General features: G+C 34.1%; 1 protein-coding gene across 4 annotated transcripts in view; it reads left to right on the top strand.

Annotated features, from left to right (window-relative positions):
• Nucleotides 1-24,126, top strand: part of LOC145266308 (cytochrome P450 4V2-like) — a 118,716-nt gene that overhangs the window by 27,373 nt on the left and 67,217 nt on the right. For all 4 annotated transcript variants that reach the window (XM_080121859.1, XM_080121861.1, XM_080121860.1 and 1 more), the window contains exons 3-7: nt 1,130-1,215; nt 9,463-9,653; nt 12,864-12,933; nt 16,441-16,567; nt 20,761-20,967. In XM_080121859.1, coding sequence (XP_079977985.1) covers nt 1,130-1,215; nt 9,463-9,653; nt 12,864-12,933; nt 16,441-16,567; nt 20,761-20,967 — 681 coding nt within the window. The remainder of the gene's footprint in view (nt 1-1,129; nt 1,216-9,462; nt 9,654-12,863; nt 12,934-16,440; nt 16,568-20,760; nt 20,968-24,126) is intronic.

Below are 24,126 nucleotides of genomic sequence, written 5' to 3'. Positions count from 1 at the left end.
AAGTTGAAAATAATTCAATAATTATTAGTTCAATATTCAATCAATACAGGTACAAAATAATTACATAATTATTAGTTCAATACTCAATACAAGTTGAAAATAATTCAATAATTATTAGTTCAATATTCAACACATACAGGTACAAAATAATTCAATACTTATTAGTTACATACTCAATACATACAAGTACGCAAAATTAATAATTTAATAATGTATACATACATGTACGTAAATTTTTCAATTTTTATTAGTCGAACATTCAATACATACGGGTACCAAATAATTATTTAAAGATGGTTGTTTGGAGTGAAATGAATTTATCTACCAATTGACAAACTAGTCTTGACATTAGATGTAGAAGAGTTTGGACGGTCGTGTCAAACGCTATAATTTATACAAAATTTTGAACTAAAATTTTTATTTAATAAATTAGGGTCGATTGCTCTTGTTTGTTCAGCCATATTGTACTGACCAGTTCTAGTAGGTCCACATTCATAGGTTTTGTTTTCTCTGTTTGAAAAGGGGTTAGTTTATTGCTAATCATTTGAGGTGCCTCCACTGGAGAATGACAACGGGACTGTCAAGGCATTTTTTGCAGGCCAGAGTACTCCTCCACAGTCGTGCTGGTCCTTCAATCCCGCTTTCTGGCCCTTGTGTCACATTTTACCGCCGCGTGACGAAGGGATGAATATATTTTTAGTTATTATCACCTTTAGTAAAGATTGAACCTTCAACCTCCAGAAGACTTTCACTTAAAACCGATTATTAATCAACTCCTCGGAATGTGAAAGAAATTCTAAAAATTTTTTAGGAACAATTGTTTATTAGATCAAATAATTAAAACCACGAAAACTAATATTAAAAAAAATTCAATTTTAGAAAAATTCTCAAAATAGAGGTTACGAAATAATCATAAGAAGTCGGATTTATAATGTTGACAAACTAGATCCAAATTAAAAATCCAAAATGTGAATAATCTAGGATTGGAGAAAGATCCTGTTTGCAGTCGAGAAAGAAAGATTATTTCGAATCGTTATTTTTTTTTTAAATTACATTACAAACAATAATCTATTGGATCAAGTAATTCAAGCCACGAAGACTAACACTAAAAAAACTTATTTAATTTCAGAAAATTCTAAACGGAAGTAAACATTTGAACAAAAATAGAGGTTATGACTTTTTACATCCATGGCTAAAAACTGGTCTTCTCACAAGGTAAGCAAAATAACACACACACACACACACACACACACACACACACACACACACACACACACACACACACACACACACACACACACACACACACACACACACACATACATATTATTTCATAAAATCAAGACAACAAAGGTTGGATTTATAGCAACAAGTAATGTATTTTCATTGTTCGTTACAATTGTTTCGCGACCATTCGGACAGTTTCAAACCTTTTATCGTTTGAAAATATTTACAAGAACGGCCTCTCTTCAGGCGTTAAAAAACACTTTTTTATAAACAATATAGAATCTGCTTACCTTTTAAGGAAAACTATGCGATAAAAGATTTACCTTCAGAGGTTTTCCGTTTATATCATTCAACCACTACCGTGGTTGAATATATGCTTAAGTCCGAAATTGAATGAATCGAGACACATTCAAACCCCCACCACTAATTCCGTTCGCAACCAAATTTCAAACAGGTTATATAGTTGGGTAGAACACCCTATTAGCTACATTTTGAAAAATTTTTTTCGAAAATTGGTCCAGTAAAAAAAAAGTTACAACAAAATATGTGGGTTCACAAACAGGAGAGTAAGTACATAAGTGACTAACGCTTTTTTTTATTTTGCATAACTTCTTTTTGTATATAAATATTTTTTACTGCGATTTTGCCAATATGACATGTTAGCGTAACGGTTAGAGTACCGGGGGTTGGTGAAAAGATTTTAGGTTCAATCCCGTGTATCGTTTTTTTTATAATTAAAAAACCGAACTTTTTTTAATAACTAATTTTTTTTAACTCTCCTTATGATTTTATAGCAAAAAATGGTGAATTTATCGATTAAAAATATTAGTGAATTCTATGATATACATATTCTTTGAATGAACTCAAATTTTTCGTTATCACATTTGATGAAAAATGTAGTCCCATTTTGGCAATGCGTCTGACAAATGATGCTTTTGAATGCTGGTGGCACATTGAGTTCTTGTAGCGACTTGAACATGCTACTGAAAGGTATGTTGTCAAAAGCTCCAACGATATCTAAAAAGACACCGAGTGCCATCTTCTTTTTTGTTAGTTTACGCTCTATACAGATCACGAATTCATGAACCGCAGTCTCGGTAGAGACCCTGGCTCGGAACTACTGTGATTGAATGATAAATATTGCATAAATGTGTGTTTGAGAGCTAATTTTTTTTGACAATCATTAATAAATATTATAAATTTATATATTAATACAATAGCAATGCCTGGAAAAATCATGGATTATATGGAAAAATGCGCGCATGAAAAGTAATATTCTTAAGATTTTATTAAACCTGGAAAAGTAAAGGACAAGAAATTCAACCTGGAAAAGTAAAGAACAAGATATTCTAGTAAAGTAAAAAATAAGAATTTTTTAGACTTAAAATATTGCAGCTAAAAATAAAATTTGAATATTGATAAATATTTTATTTATTATTTGCATATGTTGTTGTTTATTGTTGAGTTAGAAAGAATTAAATGATCCTAATTATGATATAATAAAATTATTAATTTTTATGTAAATTATAAAATTATTAATTCCATCTACTAACTAACTAAATAATGAATTAATTTTATTCAAACAATTTTCACTACATAAATATATGCAAATAATAGGGGGGGAAATAAGTTCAATCCAGCGACTGACACCCTTTCTAACTCAACAATAAACAACAACATATGCAAATAATAAATAAAATATTTATCAATATTCAAATTTTATTTTTAGCTGCAATATTTTAAGTCTAAAAAATTCTTATTTTTTACTTTACTAGAATATCTTGTTCTTTACTTTTCCAGGTTTAATAAAATCTTAAGAATATTACTTTTCATGCGCGCATTTTTCCATATATATATATATATATATATATATATATATATATATATATATATATATATATATATACTTCTATCTATCTATCTATCTATCTATCTTTCACTATTATATTAAAGTCAATTTTTGTGTGTGAGTTCCTTTCCCATAGGATATGAAACAGCTGAGTCTATCTTTTGCAAATTTCACACAAAGCTAATTTATATGTCTGGCAGTGTTCTTAGATATGTTTTTTTACAGAAATTCATTCAATGAGTACCGAAAATCGAAAAAACTTCTAGCTTAAAACTCTTTCCTCTCTTTTAGGTAAAAGAAGAATTTTTACAGGGGAATATTTTACGTCACACCGACTAAGGCAAACAATAAAATCTCAGCTAATCATTTCTTCTTAAAATACAAAACAAGTACAGATTTATTGCCACCTGAAAATATAGCTCAGTGGTAAAGCATTCGACTACAGATCGAATAATCTTCTGTTTAAACTCAAGGTGTATCTGACGATTTTATTTTCATTTTTTCTTATTAATGAGTTCAATTTAAAATAAAAGAAAAAAAAAGGTATCATTTAAAATCGCAGCAAATCATTTCTTCGTTTGCATATTTTAAAATAAACATAAATCAGAAGTGACTTTTCAATGCATTCATCAGCTGACGTGATATTTTTAAACAAACACAGACCGACATTTGATAAACGATCTTATCAATATTATTATTTTTTTTCGTATGAGTCCACCGGACAAATATAAGGATGTGAGTGGGGGTCAATGATGAAGAGACCTCCCCAATGTTAAGTGTAGGGAGAAATCAGGTGACCGTAAACCACTGACGGCAGCGCGCCTGGGCGGGGCAGGGATACCAATGAGTGCCCTCCACCAAAACCTGGATAGGGTGCATGGGCTGCAACTATCGACAAAACCCAAGGTTGCAGCACAGTCAATCCCTAAGCCATTATTAACAAAAAAAAAAAGAAAAAAAAAGAATGAAAAAAAAAACAAATATCAAAAGTGCAAATATTTTTCTGATTATTTTATGATGTATGAGAGAGAAAATGAGCAAGTAGTTAAATAGAGGATTAATTCTAAAATACTACATAGGCAATCTGCATAAATTGAAATATCATGTTTAAGCGAATGTACGACCGGGCAACGCCGGGCTGCCAGCTAGTTGATAAATAAAAATTAATAATCTGATTATATATATATATATATATATATATATATACACACACACACACGCATATATATATATATATATATATATATATATATATATATATATATATATATATATATATAAAAGTAAATTTTTGGTACAGCAAAATGGAAGGAGAAATTTCAGAGGAAACATAATTTAATTTAAATACAAAAAAACAAGAAATGGGCAGGTGAAATTAAAATTTCCTTAAGGCCTTATCGTCTGACCCTCTAAGAGGAAACGTCAGAATGATAAATTAAAAACTAAGAAAACGAATGAGGGAAGAGGGGAATTTTGGTTTCAGTTGGAAGAACAGTGGAGAAAAAAAAAAAAATTCTCACTGTTCAGGTGGTTTTAAATCAATGAATATCTCCAACTGATGTTTCAGAATCTTTTGTCTACACAGGCTAGGTCGAGAGTTGTTAATAACTAACGCCTCAATGATATTGAGATGATAGTTCGACCTAGCACTGTATAAAACAGAAAACCACCCATCGGAATATTGATCGGCACACCTATTTATACTCAACAGGTGATTGCCAATGGCGGACTCATGAGCTTGGGAGTGCCCGGATGTTCTCGAAACCTGGTGTAGTCGAATATCCCGAGGGATATGTTGGGATATTCTCATTTCTAATCTTTGGGATGTTTTGCCAACGTAGTCAGCTCCACACTGACAAACGAATTTATAAACAACAGAGTTCTTTTGAATGGTTGGCAAAACATCTTTACGAAAAGAAGAGAAAAAGGTTCGAGTTGTGTAAACTACTCTAAGCATAGTAGCTGGAAAACAACGTTGAGTAGCAGAAGAAATCCTTTTAACAATATGAAGGCCATCAGGACCCAACCATGGTAATTTTAGATAAATGGGACAACGTGATGGACCAATATGTTTACCACTATTAAATGTAGTAATTTTACGTTCAATAGTAGATTTTATTATATTAATGGGATATCCATTATTAAGAAAAATATTTGTGATTTCACCAAGTTCCGTATCAAGACGGTTTGGTGAACAAATCAAAAGTGCACGATGCGTAAGAGCGCTAATGAGGTTTATTTTTCTAGACTGAGGGGCAAAAGAAAACCAATTAAGATAGAGCCCTGTAAATGTAGGTTTTCTATAAACAGAGGTCTCAAACGTAGTACCAACTTTAGAAACACGAACGTCGATATATATATATATATATATATATATATATATATATATATATATATATATATATATATATATATATATATATATATATAAAATGGGTTAAGAAATTCCAACGAAAGAAAGATCTATATTTAAATAAGGTAGTAGTCACCAACAATGTGTATTTTTTAACATTATTTTATTATTCCGTGTCTTGGTTTTTCATTGGGAATTATGTTTGGATCATTGTAATAATGTTTTTAAGTCATTGAAATCGTTTTTACGCGCGTTTCAGACGTTCTGTGATGCGTCCTCGTCAGAAATTATTTTCAAATGTGTTGGAGATGTAAAAATGGCGATTTTCGTAGTTAATTTGAAGTTTTTCCAAGGGGTGGAGGCTTGTAAGTGTTTATTATTCATTGGCATGCTCAATTTTTATTGCTCTTTTATTGCTCTTTTATTGGGCTTGTCGAGGGAGACCGCTTATATATATGTATGTATATACATATATATATATATATATATATATATATATATATATATATATATATATAAAGAGGTACCATTTAAAATCGCTGCAAGTCATTTTCTCGAGAATAGAGATTTACTCTAAATGCAGTTGCAAATAATATGCATTTATGTACACTGTAAAAATATGCACAAATAGAATATTGCGTAATAGTGAAATGAAACTAATCATTCAATAAGAAAGCAGAAAAAAAACGAACATAAAATCAATAAAAGTTCTTTCGGAAAGGAATATGCAAATTAGTACAAACACAAATCTGTGTGAAAGGAGATAACGCAGTACAAATATGAATGCGCAACTGGTGATATACTTATGTACAAACATAAATGGATGTGAAAGGAGATAACGCACGCAGAAACATAATATGTGCGTGAAAGGTGATGATGTACGAACATAAATGTGTATGATAGGTGATAACGTACATCCAAAAATAACTGTGTGTGGAAGGTGATAACGTAGGTACGAATATTAATGTGTGGAAGGTGATAACGTAAGTACGAACATAACAGTATTTGAAAGGTGATGTGTGTTCGTCCGTCGAAACGACGGGGACCATATGATCATCCTGTAGGTTAGTGTAGGGGGGGGTCATCATCGGTGAGTACGGATATGGTTGATAAGCCCAATTTTTGCTTGAATAGTTCTATTGCAGTAGGAACAGGGAATCATAGCAGATGTCGAGAGCTTCAAAACATTGTCCTTTCTGCGCTTCTCTGCAGCAACCTTTCGGTAACGTTCACATTTGTAGGCATCATTACGAACAGCGGCCCACCACTTGGCTCTATCTAAAGCTGTCTGCTCCCATGATTGAAAGGTGATAACATACGTTCAAACGCAATATGTGTGTGAAAGATGATGTATGTACGATCAGAAATGGATGTGGAAGGTGATAACGTACGTCAAAAAATAAATGTGTATGAACGGTGATGACGTACGTACGAACATAAATCTGTGTGAAAGTTCATAACGTACCTAAAAACGTATATTAAGTGAAAGTTCCCCCTTTCAAGAAGAGAAATCCCTTATTTTATCAGGGGTGAAAAAAAAAAAAAGATCACTGCAGGATATTAAACACTTTAGATTATTGCTCTATCTAGGATATTGAACACTTCTGTAAGTAAGGAGACTCCCATAGCACTACTAAAACTAATTTTCTAATCCCCTCTATAAAGAGAAATTATTTAAGTAATCAGTAAAAAAGCAGAAGGCTCACAGAGCGCTAGTAAAAGTACTAAAAATAATTAAGGATGCCTCCAGAGTACTACTAAACAAATGCCTCCCATTCTCTGAAGACAACAGTATATGGACCATTTTTGAAATGACATGTTTACTGCTGACTGAGGTAAGAGCTACAACGTTCTGTGTAGTCTTAGGAGGTCGATCATCTTTCGGGTGAAGTAAGCTTATTGCTTACTGCTTGAGGCGATTCTACTGAGGAATGTTGACGGGACTGCCCAGGCAATTTTTAAATGGCCAGAGTGCTCCTGCTCCGGGGTGCTGGCTTCACCTTCCGACCATTGTGTCACATGTTCTGGTCATGGGAAAAAGTAAATAATAATTCATTGCTATTTTTGTCGATGTCAATTTTAAAGGGTTGTATTCGAATCACAAATGCAACAACATCGTTTTTATTTAATCCATTTCTGTTCTTTTTTTTTTTTTTTTTTTTGGTAGTGGTGCATACTGTTAAACAGACGTATTTCAGCGTTCGCTCGGCTTTGACCGGAACATGACGTACGTCAACGGCCGAATTATACCGAGCGTTGCCGATAGAATCATAACAACACTAACCAAAAAAAAAAAAAAAATAATAATAAATAGCAAAATGAATAAATGTAAAATGTAGAAACACAAAAACAACCTACCGTAATTTGGTGTTTTATTCTTCATTTTATTTTTTAAATAATAGCTGTCAAGAACAGGTTATAAGAAACAAAAATTAATATTTTTTTTCAGCCAAATAAGTTTAGTGAAATGTTTGAAAAAAGTTTCAAAGAATTTTTTTTTTAATATTTGGATTCCTCGGACTATTGTTCTCATCTTGCGTGCAATTTATTATTTTTTTGCTACTTTATCATGCTGTAGAGTTGACGTCGATAAGGCAAAACAAAAACAAGAGTTTAATTTTTAATTTGTGTTTTTGTTTTTTCTTTTTACTTTTACATCTGGTTCAAATTTTGCATAAATACTAAACTAATGTGTTTGCAAATCACCTTCTCTTTATCTAAAAAACTGCCATTTCTAACAAGGGAAATAACTCTGTTTTTTTTAATTTATTTTTTTTATTCAATTTTCACCCCAAACAAGGCACAGTGCCACTTTGAAGCAGGGGGCTACTATCAGAGACTTAATTAGCGGGGTCATTATGGAGGGAGATGAGTAGAAAGATGTTTGTTAACATTACACTTGAGCTTCTACATATCAGTGCAGTTGGAAAAGCAGAATCCCGGAAGGGAGTTCCAAAGACCCGCAGTTCTGGGGAAGAAACTATTGGAGTAAAAGGCTTTCTTGCACCTAGGGATCTCTACTGTAAAGGGATGAGACTTAGTAGCTTGTCGGGTTTGTCGGGGGTAGTTACGTCGGGGAGGTACAAGTGTTTGCAGTTCGTCAGAGCATTCACCATTAAAGTATTTGTAGAACAGGCAGAGGGATGCAACAATTTTATCAGGGAGGTCATTTATGAATATCAGGAATAATAGAGGTCCAAGGATAGACCCCTGAGGTACTCCCGCATTTATGTCAGATTGTTTAGATGTACGACCGTCGAGGACAACTTTGATTTTTCTATTACTTAAGAAGGATTTAATTACATTATGAATTCTTCCAGTGATTCCATATGATCTAATTTTCCTTAGAAGACCATCGTGCCATACCCTGTCAAAAGCCTTAGATATATCAAGGGCCACTGCTCTACCCTCCTCTGTTTTGTCCAATGAACGGTATATACGTTCAGAAACTACAGTTAAGATATCTGCCTTTGAACGGGCTTGTAATGAGGAGATAATTTAGTGGGTCAGTTCTTTCACCAGAATTCTTGAAGACTGGTACCACAGAGGCGATTTTCCAGCAGTCGGGAAAGCAAGATTCGTTAAGGCATTTATTGTAAAGTTTGGAGAGAACTGGAGCAACCTCGGCAGAGCATTTTTTTAGTAGCACAGCCGGGATGAGATCTGGTCCACATGCTTTTGAGGTGTCTAGGTTTTTTATAATAGCATGTACCTGAGAAGGGGTGATTTTCAAATCGTCTAGTGTGGTGTTTGTTCGCAGAGGAAAATCAGGGAGGGAGTGGTGTACCGAGTTCAGTGTGGAGTTTGAGGCAAACTGACTGGCAAGCAGATTAGCCTTGTCAGTTGCCGTGAAAGCAACCTCGTGATTGTTTGATAGTGGGGGAACTCTGTTCTTTACACATTCTTAATATTAGTTGGCATCGATAATGCAAAAAAAAAAAAAAAAAAAATCATGTTTCTAAAATACATTTATACAAACAATGTTTCTTGAAAAGTTTAATTTTTAATTTGTGTTTTTGTCTTTTCTTTTTAGCAAAGGTAGAAAATGGGCCGAACGGCGGAAGCTGTTAACGCCATCATTCCATTACAACATCCTCAACGATTTCATCGTCGTATTCAATGAGCAAGCGTTGATCATGTGTGGTAAACTTGAAGAACGTATTGGACAAGGAGAGTTTGATATCGGACCCTATATCACACTTTGTGCCTTGGATATCATTTGTGGTAAGATATCTTTTTATTATTTACTCACTAGGAGTAATCACACGGACCATCATCAGAATTTTATCTTTGATAACAACTTGTAGTGTTCTCTGGAGTCTTTACAACCATCTCTTCCATTTAAAAAAAGAAAAAAAAAAAACGTTTATAGAAAAAATACTTTTGGTTTGGTTGTTTTTGTTTTACGGCATATCAACCCTTTTCAGGTTATTTAATGCCGAATCCAGTTATTTTGAAGAATTGTTTTTATAGAATATATATATATTTTTTCGAGTCAGTTTCTATTTAACCCATAGTTGGGACCCTAACAGGTACTACCATATCTGGTTAGAGTGGACCTGGGAGCAATGGCAATTTAGGGAGGACTCCACACTCTCCAAAGTCCGCAAGCTGGGGCCTAACCATCGGATAAAGTTTAAGATCATATTCAGAACCTCGAAAAAATACTTTAAAAAAATACCTTTTTAGCGACCATTGGTCTTCACTAGGATTTGGGTGGCAATAAGCCTCCCCAAGGTCCCAATTGCTTTTTTTGCCATGGAGTCTGGTTAGTTCTCTCTCTCTCTCTTTCTCTCTATCTCTCTCTTTCCTCGATCTGTCCATCCTCCTTGACCCTCATTTATTTGGTGTTTATAGCGTCACGCGAAAAAAAAAAAAAAAAAAAAAAAAATAGAAGAGAAAAAAAGAGGGGCGAAGGCGCAAGGGCTTAACCTACAATTATACATTTTCAGTTTTCATGATTCCATATAATGTCTCTGGGTTTTACCTCTGTTGCAGTTTCTGTATGTCCGGCTTGTGTCCGTACTTCATGTGTGGTTGTAGTTTCCGCATTCAAGGGTTTTCCTTGATATTTCAGCTGTTTTTCATTATTGCTATACGTTGTATCTTCTCAGCCATCCCTCTTATATTAATATCTCCCATTCTTTTTTCAAAGTTTTTCGGTATTGTTCCTAGTGCTCCTACTATTATAGGTGTTACCTTGACGACGCGGTGGTAATAGGTTCATCTTTATCTTGAAGAGGAGTTAAATAAAATATGATCATCTTCAAATCTAATGTAAACAAAAACTTGTCGATGCATCACATTAGGTAACCACATCCATTGGTTCCAATCCTTTCATGGTATATTTCATCAATTCAATTGAAAAAAAAATACAGAGTGAACTGACTAAATAAAATAGAGAACTCAAACGTCGTTTGCTAATGGAACCATAACCCAAACAATATTTACTTTTTCTAATGTTATCTGAAGGTACTATAACAGGGCGCATATGAACGCAGCGGAAAATATTAGCAGCAGCTGTAAAAATGCACATATGCAAATTAGGAAGTAAGCGCAAGTAGGCATCTTAAGAAAGAGAAAAAAAGATCCCACGTGATCGGGGGAAAAAGATTGCGGTCGAAAAAAGATGAACGTATAAGAAATGGTTGTCTACGGTCGACATGTAGTGCAGCAGGAGCGAGATACTTTTGAGCAGGTGTCGACGCGGGGGAGGTGGGAAGAAAAAACGGTAATAAACGGCTTATGTTTAAAAATAAAGAAAAGCCGATTCGGATTTTTTTTTGTTCCTTTTCGACGGTGCCAGACGGTGTGGGGGGTCGAAGAGAGTTTTGAACTGTAATAAACAAGGTTCGTGTGTAATGGCCATGTTATAGTACAAGTATTTAATAATATCTCGAACGGCCAACATTCAAAGATAAAACCGTTTATTAATTTTTTGTACTATAAGTTATCACAAAACAATTCGAGAGTAAGTGTTGATAATATTTCGATAATAAATGTTGTTATCGGTTTAATAACAACTTAAAAATGATTAAAAGCAAAAGTATAACATTTGACTGAATTATTTAACAACTTACAGATTAAATAGTAATGTAGGAGACGCCAAAACAATAAGTAATCCAACCAATGTCAACCATTCACGCACGCGCACTCGTAAAACAGTTGGCAAACAGATAAAAATCGGATGACCCTTACGTATCAATTTTCCAAGTTTGACCCCTTAGTAGCCCTTTTCCCCAGATGAAAACCGATTAAAACGTTTTCCACATGTCTGAATATCCCATATACCAAATAAAAATTCGTTAAGTATATAGGTTTAGAAGTATCCTCACATATTAATTCTTATATATATATATATATATATATATATATATATATATATATATATATGTAGGATATATATATATGTATGTAGGATATATATATATATATGTATGTAGGATATATATATATATATATATATATATATATATATATATATATATATATATATATATATATATATATTGTACACCGAAAAAAGATATTTTTGAAAATTTTACAAAATGGGGCTGTAACGTTTCTTTTTTTCTGCATGAATGAAAATTTTTTTTTTTTTACATGGGGGTCACCACTTATCAAGGCCTGAAGGTTACTCAGGGATAAGGGTTATTGCGTGTACAGTAATCAATTAGATAGTACTGTAGTAATCATTAGTATTGGGGGTTTTGATAGAGTGTCTTACTTAAGGGGGCGGTTTGTCAGGAGTTTGTTTATGTTGGACTTTAAATAAAAAATAAATAAATAAAAGGGAATCAAATTAAGAAAAAATATTTGTTCAAACTCCTGCTTTCCCACGACTAACTTCAACTGTAATTTCCACCGTTCGTTCTTTCTCTCAGCTGTTGAAAAACTAACAACAATTTCGTGCTTCCAACTCGTCCTTTTTATAGCAGTTTCTGTCTTCCTATACAAATTAATGTCATTTGTATATTACTGAGCCTTCTATAAACAAAGATCTTTTCTTTCTCTTTCCTTCCCTCATTCCGTCCCCCGACAGGATAGAGAGGCGCACTTGTTTGTGTATTCACTTTCTTCCTTACTTCAAGCCAAGATAAAAATGTAGTATGTGTTCTTCATATGCTGCGCTTCAATTTTTTGTTCTCAGTTAGTGGAGGAGAAATCCTTCACGACAGACAATTTTTAATATTTGTTCCTTTCTTCGCGTTAAAAAACGACCCTGGTGTCTAACTCTGTCTCGTGGGGAGGCATTGTAAATAGATACTTTCACCACGCAATCAATTTCCCTAATGTTGTGGTTCAATTCAGCTACACAGACGCATACATACACGCAGGCTTTTTTCCTTTTCTTTGATCAGTTTCAATTCAGATTTTTAAAATTAATTTAACAAAATGCTAAACTATTCCGACAAATCTTTTCTGTTTTTCCAGATACAGCCATGGGTAAAAATGCTAACGCACAGAGAAATTCTGAGTCACCATATGTAAAATCTTTACATCAGTAAGTTCAACTGATTATTTCTTTGGAGTCTTAATAATGACTTAAAAATAAAAAATAAAACAAATTAAAATATGGGAGTGTGAAACAGTCGTTGAGGATAAGTCAATCTCGGGCAATGTCGTATCTCCCTGCAAGGCAACGGTTGTAAGTTCGATCCACGGCTGGGGAAAGATGTAGTCTAGCCGCACTGATGAATTGTGATACAACGAAACAGTACTGTATGTGGATGACATATATATATATATATATATATATATATATATATATATATATATATATATGTGTGTGTGTGTGTGTGTGTGGCATCCGTCAGTCGAAACGACTATGGATCAGCGCCGTATTAAGATGTTGCCTGTATGCATCCTTTTGTGTGACTGTAGAGACCAATTCTTGATTTGCATAGTCTGCCACAGCCTTGACATATGAAGGTTGTTATGCAATTTGCCGCTTCGTCCGGCTGTTCCGCCTGTACACTCGCTCTTCTAGCTCTCTTTGCAGCGTTTTCAACATCAATATATATATATATATATATATATATATATATATATATATATATATATATAATTTAAAGGAGATTAGAATAATAGTCTAAAGAGCTAAGTGTATTTTAATGTAATAGTGAAATTACTAGTTTAATTAAAATACAGGAAATGCTCGTTGTAATTTAGATATATAATAAGCTCGATAGTTAAATGTCCTAGAGCTAATTCAATATTAAGTAATGTGATTTATAATTTAAAAATTAAAAAATTTTTTTTTAAATTTAAAAATCAAATTTTAATTAAATTAAAAATCAGTTTCATAAGAAGGAACAACAACAAAGTCAATTATCTGTACGATCGTTTCGGAAATCCGTGCTTTTTATTTGTGGTATACATGAAGTCACGTAGAACAATTATACATAGTCTTTTTGGTAAGCACGGTCTCCTCATCAGCAAATTTAGGAGGATTTCTATTGAATATATATATATATATATATATATATATATATATATATATATATATATATATATATATGAGGTGCCTTCAATAAGTTTCAACTTTCCAGATTATCTAAATAAGAGCAAAGAAAATAAGGCACGAATGCAGAACTAGCAGCGATACCCATCGTTGCCCGGGATTGAATGAGGATCAATTAATGTTGAACACTTCGAATACTTTTACTTCTACATTTTTCGTATGGGCGATTTTATTGATAGTACACACTTGAAACTCTTATCCCCTCCGAAGTAATCTCCTCCGGTTGCAATGCACTTGTTGTACCGTTCCAACAATTTCTGGAAGGCTCCATGAAAGTTTTCTCGAGTGAGCGTCACAGTCTCTTTTATCTCCACAATTGTCTCATAACGACAGTCACTTACATTTTCCTTAAAATATAACCAAAACTCATAGGGAGTAAAATCTGGAATGTTGGGAGGCTGAAGAACTGTCTGCATGTCCATTTTGGTAAAATACTCTGTGAAAAGGATGCAGTTGTGAAACGGTGCATTTGCGCAAATCTTCCGCATCTTCAGTTCATCGCAAATAACTGTGTCTACAGTTCCCACAATGACATCAAAATGTGCACTTATTGTCTGTATAGACACACAACGGTCCTTATCTATGAAATTTATTTGGCCAATAAACTGGTGTTTTGACTTCCTTGCTTCCTCCACGCCTCGCAGACCTCCTGTCTTCCTTGAATCTCTTATGCCACTCAAAACCTGATGCTCGATTCAGGCATGATGGTCCAAAAGCAGTTTGAAGCATTCCATACGTTTGTGTGACATTTTTTTCCAAGTTTAAAACAGAATTTCATTGCATATTCTTCTTCTAAAGTGTTCTCACATCCAGATTGCATTTTTGAAACTCAAGAGCTGTGACAATCAGGCTTTAGTAGGGTGTATTCCAATTCCTGCTGTAGCTGTTCATTTGAACCTGAAATCATAAAAATTAGTCAGTCATCTCATAAGATGTATAGCAATAACATACTGAATTTTCCAGCGTCTACAATTTTAGATGCCTGTAAAAAAAGTCTTGAAACTTATTGAAAGCACCTCGTATTTAATAGCAAAGAAAATAGGTACTTATACATAACTAGAAGGGAGACTGGACGTTGCCTGGGATTGAATGATGATCAACTAATGTTCTAAGCTTCTATCTTTATTGTCATCGAAATCAGTGAAATCTACCATGCATCAATCAAATCGATTCATTTCCTGCTCGATTCAGAAACGCACTACAGCGCACCGAGAGAAAGCTCACATGCCTCCCCACCGAGACTTATTCACAATACATTGTAATTTACATTGCACTGTAGAGAACCTATTGTTGCTTTTCTGCAAGTATTTTAATATCATGGCTTTAATTTAAGTTTTAAATGCAAAAACCAACTATCATGGTTCGATTGTACTCTAAACAGAAAAATTTACTTCGAACGCGCCCCTGTCTTGACAAAGAACCTCCTGTTGATTTTATTTGCCAGGCCTTTCTGCTTGTGCATGGATAAAACTTCTAAAATTCACTTGTGATATTAGACTGTATAAAGATGTTAACTTTAATCAAAATAGAACCGTTACATTTTTTATGCAGATTTTTTAAGTTTTCGATACTCATCGAAGATATTCCGATACAAAACCTATCCAAGAACACCCCCAGACACATGAAGTATATTTGAGTGAAATTTCATAAAAATCGGCCCGGCAGTTTTGAACTCTATAAGAAACAAACACACAGTGACTTTTATATATATATAAGTAGGAGATAAAGACCATACTCCATCGGAATTATGCAGAATGACGGTCTTGATATTGTCAGAAATTTCCGGACAGTTTACCTAAAACGCCGGAAAGTTCCAAATAAAAATTTCTTAATTTTTTTCACAAACGCAGGCCAATTTTTTCCAATTTAAAAAAAAACTATGTCTGTTATTTTGAAAATAAGTCAATAACAACTTAACTGAAAAACATCTACACAATATTCTTTTTGTATCTGACTTTAAAAGCTCGAAAGGTTGGTTGGTTGGTTGTTTTTGTTTTACGGCATATCAACCCTTTTCGGGTTATTTAATGCCAAATCCAAAGATATTTGAAGAAAATTTTTTTTAATAGAATATATTTGTTGTTTTCAAGTCGGTTTCTATTTAACCCATAGTTGGAACCCTAACAGGTACTACCACTCTGGGTCAGAGTGGACCTGGGAGCAATGGTAATTAAAGCGGGGCTCCACACTCCTCAAAGCCCACAAGCCTCACCACTGGATATAGTTTAAGGTCATATCCAGGACACCCATTGAGGGACTTTTACCCTCTGCAGGGGGGGGGGCAGTCGGTGTATTCTAATGCCCCACTGACAGGGCCAAAAAGCTCGAAAGGATAGCTTGATATGCAAGATATTCATTAATGTTCATTACCTTTCGTAAATTTGCCTAGTGAGTAATTTCTAAAGCAAGTGGGAAGACTCTTCACTCCTTTTTTTCATATATACTCTCCCTCTCCTCACGTACGCCGATGTTATGTTTCTATTCCAGTGTTTGTGAAATACTAGTGGAACGTCAAAAGTCTCCGTGGTTATGGCCAAATCTGTTATTCCAACTCTTCGGAAATGGTCGGACGTTCTATCAGTGTCTCAAAGTTCTTCATGGTTTCACAAAGGACGTAAGTGTTAAACATTTTTTTGGTGTTACAATTCAATGCCGAATCCTACCAATGTTACTGTATCCTAGTACTTATTGCTTGGTTGCTTTAAGTTACGATTCCAAACGTTCCAATTACAATGGGAATCACCTTTAATTTTACATTTCTGGAGTCCAATTCCCATTTTAGAACTTGGTATTTATTTTTTTAATGTATATTCTTTTGCATACTTGCTATAGTGGCCCAACATGTTGTAGACTCCGTCGCAATGAACAACAACGAGGAAAAAGTCGACTCCTTTTTTTTCTAGTAAAGCAACAGTTTTTATTTATCTGGCCATTTTAAGAACGCGTCCTTGTTGCTTTCTCTCGGCCCACACGTGTGTAACCCGTCTATCTCTGACTATTTCTAACGTGATCATGACGTGATGTGATTAATAAAAAGCCGTACTCACTGCTTGGTTGCTTTTAGTTACGATTCTAAACGTTCCAATTTCTATAGTCCAATTCCCATTTTAGATCTTAGTACTTATTTATTTTTTTCATGTAAATTCGTTTGCACACTTGCTGTAACGTGACACGTGTTAAACATCAAGACAACACGATGTAAATTCCGAATGAGCAACACTGTACAACGACTAGGAAAAAACTCGACTTCTTTTTTTTCCCAGTTAAACAGCAGCTTTTATTTACAGGTACTTTCCTATCTGGCCATTTTAAGAACGCGCCTTTGCCGCTTGCTCTCGGCACACACGTGTGCAACACGTCGGTCTCTGTCTATTTCTAATGTGATCGTGATGTGACAAGCATGCGCAGAAGCGCTCAAGAATTGTATGCCAATGTCTAAGCCGGGCTTACCTACAGCGAAAATGAGTTCGTCCAAGTGCTCTAAAAGCCTATATCAGAGAGTAACTACCAAAGTTGCTCTGGCAATGCTTCGTGTTGAGTTATTTTGTTTAGGATCGTGTTGAATCGTCGAAAGTGTTCGGGTTCGAATCGACGGAGTTGTTTGGGATCGTGTCAAATCGTCGGAGGTGTTCGAGTTAAAATCGACGAAGTTGTTCGGGATTGTGTCAAATCGTCGGAGGTGTTCGAGTTAAATAGATGGAGTTGTTCGGGATTGTGTCAAATCGTCGGAGGTGTTCGTGTTAAAATCGACGGAGTAGTTCGGGATCGTGTCGTATCAAATAAATGGCGGTGTTCGGGTTCGAATTGATGGAGTTGTTCAAAATCGTATCGAGTTGTGTGGAAGAAATTCGGGACTGTGCTACCACATGTGATAATATTTTTTGCTCCCTTGTAAACAGCACGTAATCCTCTCAAACGCGATTCCCGAAAGTGCAGGCTATGTCAATGATTAAACAAGTTTTGTTTGTGCCAGATTTTGAACATTCAAGCAACTGATCAGTTTGTTTGTGCTTTGACATTGCTGTTTGCCTGTACTACTTCGGATTAATGATCACACCATTTCTCATTGTGTTATGTTGGTCATGATCACAGCGTAGTATCTGTATTATATTGTAGCAGGCAGTGCCAAGGGTCAGAACGATTATTATGATTAATTGTTAAATTATTTAGGTTAAAAAGAAAAATGCTTTAAAAGAAAATGTTAGAAGAATGTAAGAGACACATAAACCAGGAGAAATCAGAATTAGATGTAAGTCTGTAGCAGGAAATCAAGAAGACGAGTTGCAAGTGAGCTAGCCACCGAGTTAAAACAGACAGGAGTTGTTTCTGTCGTTTGATGGAAGCATCTACGGACCAACTAACGAAAATGTAAGGTAGATTAAGAGCTGCGAACTCCAAGACGTGGAACATTTGGAAATAAAGATCTGGAAATGATAACTCGGCATTTTGGGTGTTCCATCCGGAGGGGGATTACTTCATTTCAAGTGCCTGCTACCAGAGGAGAGGGAGACAATGAATAAGGTATGCATCAATCAAAGAAGGGTATTATTCGTCATTGTTAAACACTGGTCATTGTTGTCCCATTCGTTATTGTCATGAATATGTGAAAACACCCCAATACACATAGAAAAACTATTAAATAAACATGTAACAGATCGACACATACAGATACTCATATAAAAATACAAAAAGGGGAGCTGAAATAGGATTGTTAATCAAGGTGTGGCAGTGATTAGGACAAAAGAACCAGAAAATAGAAGTCAATATATTTAGAGTTAGTTTATGAGGGCAATGTATTTCGCACCAGGCAGAAACAGGTGAAAAAGATATTCAAAAAAATGTTTTAAAAGAAAAGAATGTTAGTTAAAATATTTATGTAAAATATTTGACTGGGGAATTTTGGCTCAAGGAAAAATAAAAAGTTTGGAATTTGGTTGAGTAAACAACGATGTTGCTTTCATGACAAAAAAGATTGTCAACTTTGGTTGATGTAGAAGATATGTAAACCAGGAGAAATCAGAATTAGGTGTAAATCTCTAACGGGAAGTCGAGAAGACGAGTTGGGAGTGAGCTAGCGACCGAGTTAGAGCAGACAGGAGTTGTTTCTGTGGTTTGCTGAAAGCATCTACGGACCAACTATGGCAAATGTAAAGTAGATTAAGGCCTGCAAATTCCAAGACGTGGAACATTTGGAAATAAAAATCTGGGAATGATAACTTGGCATTTTGGGTGTTCCATTCAGAAGAGAATTCCTTGATTTCAAGTGCCTGCTGTTATGAATAGAGGTTGATGTAGAAGATGTGTAAACCAGGAGAAATCAGAATTAGGTGTGAGTCTGTAACGGGAAGTCGAAGAGACGAGTTGTGTTTAGTTAGTCACTGAATTAATTAACGGACAGGAGTTGTCTTCGTGGTCTGTAAGGAAGATGTTTAAGAGCTGCAAACTCCGAGACGTGGGATATTTAAAAATAAAGATCTGGAAATGATAACTCGGTGTTTTGAGTGAGTAATCTGGAAGAGGATGCCCTTATTTCAAGTGCTTGATGCCAGAGGAGAGGGAGATACTGAATAAGGTATGTGTCAAGCAGGTGTTATTCATCATTGTTAAAGGCTGTCTGGTCTTGTCCCGTTCGTTATTGTCGTGAATATGTGAAAACACCCACATACACACAGAAAAACTATTAAATATACACGTTAAAGATCGAGACGTACAAACACCCCATATACAAAGAAAAATAATTGTAATTATAATTCTAACCACTAGACGATACACGAGCATCGATTACAGAAACACGCATACTTTATATACACTAGACATATATAGATACGGTTATATATAAGCGAAAAACAATATTTTTTCGATTACGAATTGGTAGTACAATAAAAGAGCACAAGAGGAAACGTGGTATTAGAAAATAGAGAGCAGTCAGCTCCTCTATCTATAATTTTTTTTACTAAGGAGTCACCACTTATCAAAGTCCAGAGGCCACCCGAGGGTAAGGGTTAATTATTTTTTTATTGATTCATTTTCCATAATTTTTGGAATTAAATTTTTGACATTACACATGAGTAGGTAATGTTTTCATCTGAAGTGCTTTAGTTTAGAAGAACATCGAGCTACACAAGAGGCCTCCGGAGCACTAATAAAATAAAGTTTCTACCCCTCCCCATCTGTTTTATTAGTATTAAAATGTGTCCTGAAATAACGTGACAATCACCGATTTAGTATATTTAGCATAAATAGTTGTTTTTCACTCTCTATTGGCATATATGTGTCTCTTTCTCTCTCTCTCCGTCCTTCCCCCCTCTCTCCATTCATATGTATTTCTCCTCATGCCACTTTGCAACATCTTATATGTAATGTCATGAAAATTAGAAATCAGAAATTTAAAATACTTTTTCAGAGGCAAAAGTGTGTGAAATATAACAGGGAAAGATTGGCGAGGGGGGCCAGCGATTGGAGCTCAGACAAGCACTGTACAAAGAAAAATAATTGTTTTTATAATTCTAACCACTAGACGACACATGAGCATCGATTAGAGAAACGTGTATAGTTTATATATACTAGACGTACATAGACACAGTCATATAAACGAAATACAAGAAGAGTATTCTAATTTATAGAGTTTGCATATATTCCAGTGTAGGATTTGAGTGACTATAGTTTCTCAAATTTTATATTGATGTTGTGATTATTATTATTATTATTATTATTATTATTATTATTATTATTATTATCATTATTATTATTATTATTATCAGCAGTAGTAGTATTTTTAGTAGTATAATTTTGCTATGATTCTTGCAGATTATTGAAACCCGCCAAAAAGAATATAATGAAAACGAGGCTAAAATAATGGAGGAAGAGAACCCAGAAGCAGACAATGCAGAAGAAACAAATATTTATCTCCAGAAAAAAAGACGCGTGTTTTTGGACTTGCTGCTCTACAACTGGCACCGAGGCGCTTTGACGACAGAAGATATACAGGAGGAAGTCGACACATTTATGTTTGAGGTAAAGAAAAAAAAATACTTTCACTTATAAAAATTGCGAGTCACATGCTGTGTGAGTGTCTGTATACGTGTCCAGGAGGAAGTCGACTCATTTATGTTTCATTTGATTAAATGATAATGTGGTTATTTCTTTCTATTTTGAATCGAAAATGTTTCAACTGATTTTTTATTTGTTCTTGCTGAAAAGATTACGAATCTATTGTTGCCAATGTGTAAACGACCTTGACATAATATATTAGGGTAAAATATACTTTTATTTAAAAAAATTGAGCATTATATGAAAGTATTCGGAAGTTTAAATAGCACTATATTCTTTGTAATAATCGTTGTTATTTATTAAAGAGAAGCTGTGATATATGAATACTACTGAATATTTACTTTAATGCTTTTTAGTAGTTGTAAAATGATGACGTTTTATGTACATTTAAATGCGATTCATGACAGAACATAATATACATAAATAGCTTTACAACACAAAGGACGAATAACATTTATTTAGGGTTTCAACATCTGGCCAATCGGGAAACATATCTGTTCCATCTTGGATCTTGAAGGAAAAGCTGCAACAAAATTTCTCCCACTTTTATTGCAGTTTTTTTCCTATTGCTATTTACGTTCTGACTTTCATCATTTTTTACATCATGTGCAGACATTTTTAAGTTGCTCATATAACTTTAATCTTCTTTTTAATTTTTTTTGTCGGGGCATGAGTTATTTCCTTTAAAAGATATAACAAATAAACACTTTACACACAGAAAAAAACATTTATAACATATTTGACATATTTAAAAATCGATTTTGAAATCTAGTGGGACAGGTGACCTTTCTCTTCCACATGAGCCTCCTTCTCACAGAAGAGATGTTGCTAATGCCTGTTTATTCTACCATTATTTCAATGTAAGTTGCCCGACCGAGCTCCAATCTCTGGTTCCATCCTTGTAATTCGTCTTCTACCATAACTTAAATAATGACGTCATCCTTCCATAGGATTTTCATGGTGTTATGAGAGTTTAACTCATCTTTTCACGATTGCAAAAAAAGATTTTCTTTCGCGAAATTCTATAATAACAAAGAAAAAGAAATAAAAAAATTTAGAAAAATTTAGAATGTCCAAGAACTTTCCAGAAATTTCAAGAAAGATTGAGAGAGTTCTAGAATATTTTAATACTGAATTACGCTTTCAATAAAAGTTTTTCGGGCTTGGCAGTTGTTAGTTTATCGGTGTGATGTGCTAGGTGTGTCAGAAACTAATCTTACGAATGCGTGAAAAAATATTGAATAATTCGACCCCCTGTCTTCCCAAGCTTACAACTACTCGAAAAATGTAATTCAAACCCTATTTTTTTTCAATTAAAGGAGCAAGGACCAAAGTTTCATTAAAAATAAAAAAAAAAACAAACAAAAAAAACAACATAGTTTAAAAAAAAGGTTTTAAACTTCGGACTTTACAGATAAATTTCTACAAAACACTACTTTGTTTTTGTTTTAAATTTTAATATATTATTTATTGATCTTTTATCTTCAGTTTATGATATATAAAACTTTGGTGAGTAAATTAATTATTTACTTTTTAATAGACATTTCAAAATGGGAGGCGTAAATTAATTCGATCCCCTGTCTTTCCAAGCTTATAACTATTCGAAAAATGTAATTCAAACCCAATTTTTTGTCAATTAAAGGAGCAAGGACCAAGGTTTCATTAAAAAAAAAAACGTGTTTAAAAAAAAGGTTTTAAACTTCGAACTTTACAGGTAAATTTCTAAAAATCACTGTTTCTTTGTTTTAAATTTGAATACATTATTTATTGATCTTTTATCTTCAATTTGTGATATATAAAACTTTGGTGCGTAAATTAATTATTTACTTTTTAATAGACATTTCAAAATGGGGGGAAGTGAATTTAAAAAAAAACGTTGGTCTAAAATATTATATTCGGTTTATTGAAAAGAGCATAAAATTTCACATTGACCCTGAAAATATCGAAAAAATAGAATCAATAGAAAAATTTTGATAGATTTTTAAAGTTTAAAAATTAAAAAAATACTGAACTCGTAAAATTCAATTAATTTCATTACTGTTTTTTTTTTTTTAATAAAAAACTAATATTTCTATTACTTTTTATACAATTTTAATAATTTATTTTTGAAGTATAATCCATAAAGAAAATAAACAACCCACTTTTAAAAGAGAAATTACGAGGTTTTTTTTTAATATTTTATTCGCAGTTTCGTGTTAGGGGTGTCACAAATTCCCCAAAAATTCTGATACACCTAGTGATATGCTCAACATCAGCTCCGGTGTAATTCCATGGTTATGTACGAGCCGTTTTCAAGTCTCACACAAAACACACATTCATATTTCAAGCTGTCATATACATACGCGCACACAAACATACGCGCCCACGTCCACACATGTACACTTATTCACGTTCGCGTACATACACTCACATTCACGTATATATACACACACACTTACGTATACACATGTACTCACACACACGAACACGAACACAGCACATGGACGACGTCACTTCCGCTTTCTAAGGAAATACACATGCGCAAAATACACTCTGGAAACGAGTATAAAAACAAGGCGATAAGCTGTTTCTAATCCTCTTTAGGACCAACTCTCAACGAGAGAGGTTGGGCTAACAAGCCGCCGCCGTTTCGGCGCGCGCGCACGCGCACCTCACGCCCACTTCCTACTATGTATGGGGCACGAGCTAATGACTGTATGTATACATTCTCCCTCTTTCTCTCTCCATCTACGACTGGCCACTAAGAACACCTTCGCGTAGCTGACTACTAACTGATGACAACTCTAATATCCTCTTCCTTGCCTACACGCTGGATTCTCATTTTCACTACAACACTCACTTCAATTCCCACGCGCGAACAAACAATAATGACCCGAACTTGAGATGAAAACACATTTCCTATTCTTGCTACAACACCAGTCCTGTAACGAACATGGGTTACATACGCGCGGACATGTTATAACTAAAACGTTCATTTCTTTCAACAGCAAATAAACGACATTTATCTTATCCATTAATTGAGTCTTTGTTTCCTTCAATTCCCATTCGTTTCATTATTCTTTTGTAACGGGATTGGGGTATTTATATATCCTAGTCCCCTACAGTTAAACAATGCAGATAAAA

The sequence above is a fragment of the Euprymna scolopes genome, chromosome 41 (genome assembly GCF_053919585.1).
Source record: "Euprymna scolopes isolate OS-2025 chromosome 41, ASM5391958v1, whole genome shotgun sequence".
Lineage (NCBI taxonomy): Eukaryota > Metazoa > Mollusca > Cephalopoda > Sepiida > Sepiolidae > Euprymna > Euprymna scolopes.
The sequence above is the reverse complement of the archived record's forward strand: the minus strand, read 5'-3'. Positions and strand labels throughout refer to the sequence as shown.